General features: G+C 44.5%; 1 protein-coding gene across 3 annotated transcripts in view; it reads left to right on the top strand.

Moving 5' to 3' along the window:
• The window catches only part of PLCG1 (phospholipase C gamma 1), a 108023-nt gene that overhangs the window by 42202 nt on the left and 53813 nt on the right, over nucleotides 1–12008 (top strand). For all 3 annotated transcript variants that reach the window (XM_083507917.1, XM_083507916.1, XM_083507915.1), the window contains exon 4: nucleotides 1115–1162. In XM_083507917.1, coding sequence (XP_083364043.1) covers nucleotides 1115–1162 — 48 coding nt within the window. The remainder of the gene's footprint in view (nucleotides 1–1114; nucleotides 1163–12008) is intronic.

The raw sequence follows: 12008 nt of genomic DNA, 5'->3' as shown, positions 1-12008 counted from the left end.
CAGGATGCCTGGGTTCTTTCACTCTTCTTTCTTCCCCTCTCCCTGCTACCCACACCTGGTGTCTCTTTATGTCTGTGGAAGCATCCATTCCAATGGGGACAGGACTTGGGAGGGGAGATCAGTCCTGCCTCTTCCGCAGAGTCTTCCTCAGCAGCTACCAGGGACCAGCCAGCCAGCCTCTTCTGGGTAATAGGATGGTGGAAAATAGCACAAAGGCTTTGGCACAACAGTTGGGCAGGGCCAGCAGAGCATAGAATAATTGCCAGTTGTGTTACACATCCACATAGCAAAGGGCTGAGCCTTCAAAGCAACTTTGTAATAATAATAATAATAATAATAATAATAATAATAATAATAATAATAATAATAATAATAATTTATTTATACCCCACTCATCTGGCTGGGTTTCCCCAGCCACTCTGGCTTCCAGCACAATATTAAAATACAAAACAGTAATTCATCAAATATTAAAAGCTTCCCTAATCAGGGCTGCGGTCAGATGTCTTCTAAAAGTCAGATAGTTGTTGACATCTGGTGGGAGGGCGTTTCCCAGGGCGGGCGCCACTACCGAGAAGGCCCTCTGTCTGGTTCCCTGTAATTTCACTTCTCGCAGTGAGAGGATCGTCAGAAGGCCCTCGGAGCTGGACCTCAGTGTTCGGGCTGAACAATGGGGGTGGAGACACTCCTTCGGGTATACAGGACCGAGCCGTTTAGGGGTTTAAAGGTCAGCACAAGGTCAGATGTAGTTTCTCCATCCCAGTTTTATAGGATTCAATTTTGATACCTCTTCCTGTGCAATCCTATGCATGTCTAGTCAGAAGTGGCAGGGATTTATCAGACCATTTTGTTGCATAACCTTTCTAACTTTGCTTTTCAGAGACATGGGGTAGGGAAGCATTGGAGGTCAACGTAGGTTATTTGCAATTCAACCCTTGTACAATACTGTAGAAACCAATCATGTACAGCTCTCTTTATTCAACCCTGCTTAGTGAGAATACTTCCACTGTACCTATTTATTCTTTGGTGAACTGTGGGTAACCTGTGGATAACCTGTGCTTTGAAAGGTCAGCACAGCACTGGAATGACTAAGATATCAAAACCTATTTGGTTTCAGGTGGCTCCGAAAGCAGTTCTACTCAGTTGATCGCAACAGAGAAGACAGGTAAATAGAGCAAAAAATTCTCTCGTTTACAGTGTGGTCTCATTTATTGGGGGCATCCAGAAATCTATGTAAACAGCAATTCTGTTTTATGGCCGTACCATTGCATTGGAAGAGTGGAAGTCTCTTTGCACATTCTTCAGTCCTAAGACTAAGAAGGCTAGACACACATTTGAATTTTAAACAAGTACAGTCAAACCTTGGATCCCAAACTCCTCCTTTTTGGAACATTTCAGCTTCTGAATGTCGAAAACCTGGAAGTAAATGCTCCAGTTTTCGACCGGTTTTCAGAAGCTGAACGTCCGATGCGGCCTCTGCTTGTGTGCAATCACTCAATCGGAAGCCGTGCCTCGGTTGTCAAACATTTCAGAAGCCAAACGTGCTTTCAGAATGGATTATGTTCGACAACCGAGGTTTGGCTGTATTGGGAATTACATTTTAGACCAACTAGGGCTGCAGCATTTAATAAATTAATCAGATTAAACAATGACAACCTTTAATTAATTAAAAATATATCCCGATTAATTGTGCAACTTTTTCTTGGATATGTAAACCATCTGAATCCATGGTTGTGATCAAGAAGCCTGTGTAGAGCTGTAAAGGGGAGGTACTATCGGCAGAAGTAGCAGAGAGCACCCTTCCCCAACCTGGTGCCCTCCAGATGTTTTGGTCTACAACTCTCATCTGTCCCGGCCAGTATTGATGATGGTCAGGGATGATGGAGTTGTAGTCCAACAACACCTGGTTCGGGAAGGCTGGCACAGAGAAAGGAAACAAAAGAGAGCTGGGAAGCTGAAGATAAGTGAAGCAGGATCATATAGGTCTAGGGAGGCGGGAGAAAAAGAGTTGAAGCCAGGAAGTGAGAAAATGAATGTGCAGGTCTGTGCCTGGAGATGGGATGTTGATGTAGATTTCCTTGCCAACCAAAGGCCATCCTGAGTGTCAGCCACAAAATGAGAAATCCTTGAAGTAACTTAAAAGCTGGGGGTTTTCTACCACTTTCCAAGCACCCTGAGGTCATTGAGTGAGAAGAATACTTGGTTTGATGGATCTGAAAACTGGTCGCGGTAGTGCCAGCATGATAAGTTTGCATTCCAAGACAACTTCACAACTTCTTCTTCTTCTTCTTCTTCTTCTTCTTCTTCTTCTTCTTCTTCTTCTTCTTCTTTTGTTGTTGTTGTTGTTGTTGTTGTTGTTGTTGCTGTTGTTTAAATTTGTATACTGCCTTTCATCCAAAGATCATAGGGCGGTTCACAGTGTAAATATTCAAAAACAAACCAGTAACTCCCCCTCCCACAAACACATTTAAAAGCCCATAGAATGATTCTGCTTTGCAAGCTGCTCCTTATTAACCACTTGTTTTAGGATCTGTGAGTACATAGGATACCTTTGGCATGTTGGCTTACATTGAATCCATGGAGAGGAAAAGTTGTGATGTGCATTTGCTGTCATGTTTAGAAGAGAGCGAAATGCTCCCTTTTTAAAAACGCCTGCTCTTGGTGTCAGTGCCAGTGTGCCTTGCCATCTGCCCTGCCATCTTAAATGTTCTGTTGCCTCTAGGTCCCCCCACTCCGCCACTCAACACAGATTTCCTTTAATGATGTTAAAGGATTTCCTTTAATGATGTTAAGAGAGTAGTACATTAACCTTTCAGTATTGATTTTTTAAAAAGAGCTTTTCCCCTAGAGAAATGAAATGTTTTAACCATTACCACTGAGTGCAAAAATGGGAGTTGGAGTGCAGGCCCTGCCAATAGGAACACGGGAAGCTACTTTGTACTAGGTCAGATGCTTAGTTCATCTAACCCATTATTGTCTCTTTGGACTGGCGCTGGCTCTCCATTGTCTCAGGTGAAGGTCTTTCCCATCACCTTGATACCTGATCTTTTGAACTAGGCATGGTGTCGGCAGCAAAAACCACCTGCCTGCAAAATAAATGCTGCCAGAAAACTTTCCGAAGGTTCCACCTTACAAGGGCATGTGCAACCAGGAATAATGCCATTGTTGCCATGGTGACTGAGCATCTGATGGATTTGGTAGTCTGCAGGATCATCTGTTTTGCCCGTTTCATTTTTTAAAAAAGTCTTCCTGCGAGACAGAGATTGAGCACCTATGTTTGTTTATTTAAAAACATTTCTGAATTGTTTAATATTTAAAGATCTCTTAAGGGAGTCGGGTTACTTTAGGCCAAGGGAATAATGCACAATTAATTCACTGTGTTAGGACATGACGTTTCTCCTTTGCAAACAGGGAAAGGGTTACATGTTGCTGGTAATATCTCTGCTCACGCTTACATTACAGCTTTCAGACCTTCCATTCCTGAAAGGTAGCCATTTCCCATCAGTATTGATCTTGTTCTGCAGCTGCAATGGGGACAGTTGGATGTATTCTAAGGTGCACTCTTAGACTGCACAGGGAAACAGTTAAGTCCAGCACTCTCTACACCCTAGATTGCCTTTGCAGTACAGATGGCAAGTAAATCAATGTGGAGAGTCTTCCTTGAGATAAATTTAAAAAATTCCTTCCAGTAGCACCTTAAAGACCAACTAAGTTAGTTCTTGGTATGAGCTTTCGTGTGCATGCACACTTCTTCAGATGTGTTTGATCATCTCTTCAGGTATCTGAAGAAGTGTGCATGCACACGAAAGCTCATACCAAGAACTAACTTAGTTGGTCTTTAAGGTGCTACTGGAAGGAATTTTTTTATTTTGACTATGGCAGACCAACACGGCTACCTATCTGTTCCTTGAGATAAGTTTGGAAGCCACTGCCATGAAGGAGGAATGCTAGAGAGTTCATCCTCTCCCACTACTGCAATGATGTGCTGGGAGACACCTCACAAAAGTTACTCTGCCCAACCACTAAAAGCACAGGAGCCCATTTGTATATTAAACCTGCCAAATGTAGTACAGTCGTACCTCTGCTTACGTATCCCTTTGGATACGTAAACTTCGGGATGCAAATGCGGCAAACCTGGAAGTATTTTTCCAGGTTTCACTCCATGCGCATGTGCAGAAACAGTCCTCCAGCTGTGAATTCCTCACCATGCGGCCGGACCTCCAGAACAGATCCCGTTCACAACCGGAGGTACCACTGTACTTGCTTGATACCACAACTTGAAACCCTTTGCATCTCTTTCCCTAGCAAATAAATACGAGTTGCATTTCCCTTGTGTCTCCAGTGCCAAAGGCTGCCTGGCGCCTCTGCTGCTTGCTCGTGTCCTTTCTCCCTTGTGCAGTCGGTCTTCCTATTTCCTGTTCTGGCAGAAGGCCTTGGCTTGATCGTTATTTAACCAGGAGCTGGGACAGAGGCAGCCCACAGCACCAACGCAGCGTGGAGGCAAATAATGAGCAACATCTGTCAGGGAGGGCGGGGTACATTTTTGCATGATTTGCATATTGATGAGTTTGTGTCGTGTCTTCAGGAGATTATTGCCACCTGCTTTCTGAATACTCTGCTCCGTGGACTTGAGGGGATGGTTCAGCCTGCAAAGCAGAAAAATGCTAAGTGCTCTCAGTGAATATAATAAGCCAGCCTGATGTTCTAAATGAACCTTTGTCATGCCTTCTTGTTTGTATGTGTCTTCTGAGTTTCCCTGTTTCCACAGTCCCTTGTCTGAGAGGGCGAAGAAGCAAAGAACACAACTGGCTGGTGTGCTTAGAGCAAGGGCCATTGTTGACAGAGGAATAAATAAGCTGCTCTTTTGTACAAGAGACCTAGATGGTCAAAGGAAGGTCTCTCGAAATCTAAATGGCAGTTATCTTCTTTGTGTGTATTTGACTGTGTGTGTGTGTATTTGATCATCTCTTCATCAAGGGAATCTTTACAACCTGAATAACAAATAAAAGTTGCCATGCTGGCAAGCGATATGAGATTGAAGTTGGGGGGCCCCCCAGGGCAATAATAATTGAGGGTGCCCCTCAGGAGAGAACTGAAACGCTGCTTTTTTGCTTAAGTGCAATCCATTCTGCTACTGCTGCTGTTATTGGCAGCAGAGGAGCAGCTAGGTAGGGCTGGGTCGACGGCGGGGTACACTGGGTGCCACTTACCCCGGGTGCCCAGCTATGCCGCTGCTTGACAGCGTTCAGTAAAAAAAGATACATTAAAATTACAATGCAAAAGCAGCCAGTAGACCAAAGTAGGCATAAAATAAATAAATACAACCAACAGGTACTAATGGCCAGCAAAAAGCTTGGGAAAATAAATGAGTTTTTCCCAAGTGCTGCAATGTCCTCTATGTTGATGCTAAGCTGGTTGCATAGAAGGCACCGCTCACATATACCTGGCAGTGGATTGCTCACATGTTTTTGCTTGCTTGTCAGCCTGCTATTTGAAACCTGCATGTGTATACAATGGTACCTCGGGTTACATACACCTCAGGTTACATACGCTTCAGGTTACAGACTCCGCTAACCCAGAAATAGTACCCCGGGTTAAGAACTTTGCTTCAGGATGAGAACAGAAAGTGTGCTCCAGCGGCGTGGCGGCAGTGGGAGGCCCCATTAGCTAAAGTGGTGCTTCAGATTAAGAACAGTTTCAGGTTAAGAATGGACCTCCAGAACAAATTAAGTTCTTAACCCGAGGTACCACTGTACTTAGATTCTTTGAGTAAATGCTGGAGCCAACACATTTGCAGTTAGGTGTGCTGCAAATATATTTTTATAAATAAAGAACAATCAGAGTTTGCAAGCTGTTCTTTAGGCTGAGGACAGCTGGGGAAATCTGGCGTGCTCAAGGTAGTAGTCTTCCTTGACAACTGAGCTGTTGATATAGTTTCCTCCCATATGCACCCAATCCACACAGTAAGCCCATGTGTTGGGGCCAAAGCGGCACGGGTTGCATGCACACCAGGTCAGCAGCTGGAACTAGACCTCGCATACTTCAGGAAATGCTTAAGTTCTTCCTACTTGCAAAGATCACCTAAGGAGGCTCTTCATTAGGTGCTAACTGTTGTTGAGAGGCTCAAATTGCCAGGTTTGGCATAGATCAGGCATAGGCAAACTCCAGATGTTTGGGACTACAAATCCCATCATCACTGACCACCAGTCCTGTTAGCTAGGGGTGATGGGAATTGTAGTCCCAAACATCTGGAGGGCCGGAGTTTGCCTATGTCTGACATAGATGCTCCTCAGTGGTATCATCTGGTACTCTCTGTCTAGTGAAGCTCCCTGGTTTATATCCTGATAATACACCTCTCTTTAAGGCACTTAAGTGGGTCTGTGTAAACTATCCATTTGTTCATATTCCAAAAGTGGATGAACACCTTCCAAATAGTAAGGCTTTCCCTATTAAAAGGTGGGACTCCGGAAATTCAAGGACGTTTTCCCAGTTCCATCTTGCTTTGAACTTCCTGGCCTTGACTGAACTTCTTTCTTTCTCGCTCTTTGTTCTCAGAGAACATGTGCTATAGAGTATAATGGAGACTAGTGGTGGGTGTTCAGTGGCTTTGATATGGTTTTGGAATCTGTACATTTAATTTCTAGACTCCTGCAATTATGCAAGTAAGAGACATGCCCTTTTTACCATCGTGGGGGGCGGGCAGAGGAAAGCCTGCTTCTTAGACAGATTGTAAATTACCTTTTCTTGTTTGCACCATGTGTTTTTGATTCCTTTCAGAATAAAGCCATTCAGTAATACAGTTCCTGGAATTGGCTGGGTTAAGCCTACCCACATCGCCTGCTTTGGTGTGCACACTCTGCTGATAAGCAGATATTTTGGGTTTTGTAAGAGAGAGAAATATCCCTAGTTGCCTTGAAAATTTCAGTGGTGGCAAGTGAAACTAACCTGTTTTGTGAGTGAGGTTTGGGAGTGTTTATGTTTATAAGTTTTATTCTATGGGGAAATTAGTAGGTGGGATTGCTTGTCTGGCAAGCTCTCAGGGCCCACCAGACACCCCTTTCATTGCACATTCATTATGATTTGTGCTCATGATACTATTGAGGCAGTCACACGTGATGCCACTTTTAATACTATTTGCACCTGCAGAAGTTTTGGAGTGGCCACACCACACCACTTCCAATCCAATCTCTTGCTGAAATCCCATAACTTTGTATACTACAAATGTTCTGCTTTATCTTTGTCCCACTTTCGTAGCCACTCTTCAAAGCAGTAATGTGATAGCATTGGGGAAGCACTGCAGAACAAACTAAAGCAGAATAAATCTACCACTAATGCACTATAATTGAGTCAAGAATATGCTGCAGAATTATTGCTGGTGTCCATCTTTCTTGAGCGACAATGGAGTGTGCCTCTGGGGGTGAAGTCAAACTGTTATATTAGCAGCCCTGAAGTGATCTTCTCAGGGCGCAAGCCTAGCTAGGCAGTGTGTATAGAGGTCCTGGGATGCCCAGATGACAAGACTCCCCTCTCGGCCTCACAGTTGGGCCAAATGAAAGCAAAGCAATGTGTTTGGCACCAGCTTTGCTGCAGGAGTTGCTGGAAGGAGGTGTGCCAGGCACCTTCTTAGGGACTCCAGTCCAGATTTGTGTAGATACCCCACAAGGCAGCTAAGGTTTACAAGCCCCATCTGCCCCTCACTTCCCTCTGCAGAATATGCCTTCAGTAAAACAGCCTGGTTGGGTTCTGAGCTGGAATGTTCATACAACCTTTGCCACTGCACATTTTCAGCAACATGGAGTGTTTTTTTTACTATAATCTGAATACGAGAGTTGCACAAAGTCATTGAATTTGCAGCTGTTATAGTTACAGAAATCCCTATATACTGATGTGTGTGTGAGTGTATGTGTGAGAGAGAGGGGTGAGGTGGGGAGATGAACTCATGATTACAGTGTGGAAAACTGATTAGTGGCCATTGGTCCTTTGTTCATTTTCTCAGTTCCCCTTCCTCCTTTTGGAATGCAGACACTGTTTTCTCACCCACTGAGATCTGGAAGTAATAAATGGGTAGTTACTGGGTTCCATTTCCTGACCTAATGACTGGAGCTAATCCTCAAACTGCAAGGTTGTCTGTCTGCAACATGCATCTCTCAGGAGTTCAGCTGGGAAGGATTTTTTAACTGGATTAAGTCCAGTGCTTTCCTGTGCTGCTGTGAAGGGAGTTCTGTAGTCTCTCTTCCTGGGGAGAAGGGACCATAGTGTCTGGATTGCCAGGAGCACATGATTTCTTTGCCAGCAAATTCTCATCTGAAACTGATTTGCTTGGATTTCATCAGTCATCATTTGGCTGACAAACTGTACTGAATTGTTAGGTTTCTCCTCTCAACATCAATTTGCTCCATGGAACAGAGAGAATCCCTGGACAAACATAAACCTCGGCTAATTAGCAAATGGTCAAGATCAGAATGTTGAGAAGGCCCCTTTGATTTGATTACACACTGCAGAAAAGGTAAAATATGTTGATTACATAGAACCACTGGCAGTAGTGCTCCTAAACTGAACTCACACAATCAGAGAAGGCCAAACTCAATTAATGACAGATAACTTACTCTTTGGAAAAAGGCTGTAATTCAATTAGCAGGAGGTCCCAGCTTCAATCTTGCACATCTCCAAGTAGGGTTAAGAGAGACCCTTGTATGAAACCCTGGAGAGCTAGCGGTGGTCAATGTAGACATTACTGACCTAGATGGACCCATGGACTTATTATAAGGCAGCTTTCTACTTTCCTGTGTTGGTAATTGGACCAGTCAATTATCCCATGTTATTGAAATTCATTTAAGTTAACAGCTCAGTATGCATGGAGGGCACTCAGTGAAGAAATGCTGTTCCACAGCACCACACTTTGGAATCTCCTTGCCAGGTAGGCGCAGAGTCTCTCTTGAGGTAATAGCAGTATTACTCTACCGGGTCTTGCATTAGAGTCATCAGCAGTTTATAATGAAATGCTGCTGAATGATCTAATCAGGCCAGCAAGGGACAATTCCCTGCAACTAGCAGACAAAAATGAATGACTAATCACTGTTCCTGTTTTGAAACCTTACTGGATAGCACATTGGCACAGGTTTAGATACCCAGTCGCATCCAAATGATCCTGGCATTGCTGAGCAATGACCCATGGGCAATATAGTTTATCGAAAATGGGAGGCTTTTAAATAGCTTTAACATAATATGTGGAGAGGCCTTCAGTAAAAGGATGGTGTGTCATCCAGAGTTCATAACCTATTCTGAATCTGTGGCAACTAATTGCACTTTAATGATCATCTTATGCCTGCTTATGGGAGTGGGTGTGTCTATAATTGGGAATATAGCTAACTGGGGGTGCAGACCACCAGGGTGAATTGCTTGCTTTGGGCAAAAGTTGTGAATGTTGCCCATTGTATAGCCCAGTATATAGTTCTGGGGCAGAATCAGTGGTCGTGGTGCATATTGGCACCAATGACATGGAGAAATGTAGTCATGAGCTCCTGGAAGCAAAATGTAGATTGCTGGAAAGAAGGTAGTCCCTGAAATCACAACCTCTGGCCCGTGGGCCTAACTAGGCTCCCCAGGCCATTTTCCCCAAACCCACATGCACCTGCCCCTCACGTGTCACAACAAGTGTGGGGTAGGCAGACGCACAGGTGCAGAAGGCAGGATTGAATTTCCCACATATTAGCTGATGTATCAGGAGTTCAATCCTGCTTGGTCCACATGTACCAGTGAGTTCCTGTAGGGAACTGGCTTGCATGTCCAAAGCTTGCAGAAAGCAGAATTTGAATCAGCTGATGTGCAGAGAATTTGATGCTGCTGCGATGGTATATGCCACACCTGTCAGTCACTTGACATTGATATGTGCAGGAGGGAAAATAAAGATCTGGCTTGTTAGGACAAAAAGATCTAGCTTTACCCCTCTGACATTTAAACGATCATAACATTTTTCATCTTCATCTGTGGGGGAAAGTTATATGCCACACCAAATCTTCCTCAGCTGCTGTCCACTCCAAAAAAGCTTTACTGCTTTTTTATTTCATTTAAACACCTGCTTCAATGAACTAGATGGGCTTTTCTCTTCATTCAACAAGTTCTTCTAATGTTCTTGTGTATGTAAACTAGAATAAGGCTTGAAAAGCATTAGGAGGGGTGAACTTCAGTTACCGTATTTTCACTCTATAGGACGCACCCGACCATAGGACACACCTTGTTTTAGAGGGGGAGAACAAGAAAAAAAAATCTCCCCCTCTCTGCTCAGCGCCCCTTCAGTGAAGTGGCAGGAGAAACAGAGCCCCTTCCATTTCTCCTCCTGCTTCGCTGAAGGGGCACTGCGTAGCTCTCCCAGTGTGGTGTAGTGGTTAAGAGCGGTAGTCTCCTAATCTGGGGAACCGGGTTCGCGTCTCCGCTCTTCCACATGCAGCTGCTGGGTGACCTTGGGCTAGTCACACTTCTTTGAAGTCTCTCAGCCCCACTCACCTCACAGAGGGTTTGTTGTGGGGGAGGAAGGGAAAGGAGAATGTTAGCCGCTTTGAGACTCCTTAAAGGGAGTGAAAGGCGGGATATCAAATCCAAACTCTTCTTCTCTGCTAAAGCCAGGAGAGTCTTGCTCTCCTGGCTTCAGCAAAAGGAACCTGAAGCCTCTGGAGCGCGGTGGGACCTGCCGCTGTGTTCCAGAGGCTTCAGGCAGCTATCCCTAAAGCCTGGAGAGCGAGAGGGGTCGGTGCGCACTGACTCCTCTCGCTCTCCAGGCTTCAGCGAAAGCAACGCGAAGCCTCCGGAGCGCGGAGGGAGCGCTCCCTCTGCGCTTTGGAGGCTTCGCGTTGCTATCGCTGAATCCAAGTAGCCTTCATTTGCTCAATAGGACGCACACACATTTCCCCTTAATTTTTGGAGGGGAAAAAGCACGTCCTATAGAGCGAAAAATACGGTAGATTATGTATGGTATTCAGTGAAATAATTGCTCAAGTGAAATTGTGCGGGGGGACTTCCCCTCCATCACCCCCAAATCCGCTCCAGAAGGAAAACCTTAAACAGAAGATTTAGGGGGGCTGCTGAGGAAGTGGGTGAAATGTTCTGTTATGCAAGGAGAAATCCATGCACTGCTTGAACATTTCCCTTAGTGCTGCTTTGAATACAACTCAATGCCTTAAGACAACATTTTTCAAATGTTTGACTTTTTCAGAACTCTGTTAACATTATTGGTGGCAGAATCACTGCACATCTGCCACAAAACCCCAGTGCAATGTCATATTTTTGGCACACATGTGCATGCAGGGCATGGACTCCCTGCTACCCTGTATGAATAGTTGGCGCAACCTAGAATGTGTTCCCCTGTGGCCCCATGTGGCAGAGCAGTCCTTGTGGATAGGCTGCCTTATTTTCTCATCTGCGACCCCCTGCTAGGCTTCCAGTGAACCTGAAACACAGTTTGGAAACCCATTTTCTTAAGCAGACCCATGAGACCCACGAGGACTTTTTTCCAACAGCAAACAAATAGATTTTTTCAAAAATGACTTTCCCCATTCCTCTTTTTTTAAAAAATCCTCACATCTTACATCTCAGTGCTCTGCCTCCTTTTCCTTTATTTTCTCCTCTTCTTCCTGATGCAGCTTGAAGAGAAACCATTTCCCAAACAATTTCTGAAAACTGTCCAAGTGATGGCTGGGAAAGCAAACAGACCTGTTTTTCTCAAGCTGTGTTTTGTTTTTTTAAAGCTCTTTTGAAATCGTTTCAATCTGCCATTTGGGAAAGGCCCACAGGAATTACGGCCTTGTTCCTTTCCAAGTAGTATCCTGTAGAAGTGGCAGCTTTAATAGGCTTTCTGAGGTGTGTAATTTTGGAGATATTTAGAGGTAACCACCACTTCTGCAGGGACTGTAGGTGGTTTTGACCTATCACCCTCCTTTCATTGAGTTGCCTTCGGTTTTATTGTACTGTTATTCTAGATTTAAAGCAAGAGATCAGATTTTAGGAACCTGACAGCA

Source organism: Podarcis liolepis (assembly GCF_965112155.1).
Source record: "Podarcis liolepis genome assembly, chromosome: 6".
Taxonomy (NCBI): domain Eukaryota; kingdom Metazoa; phylum Chordata; class Lepidosauria; order Squamata; family Lacertidae; genus Podarcis; species Podarcis liolepis.
Note: the sequence above shows the minus strand (reverse complement) of the source record. Positions and strands in the feature narration are given on the sequence as shown.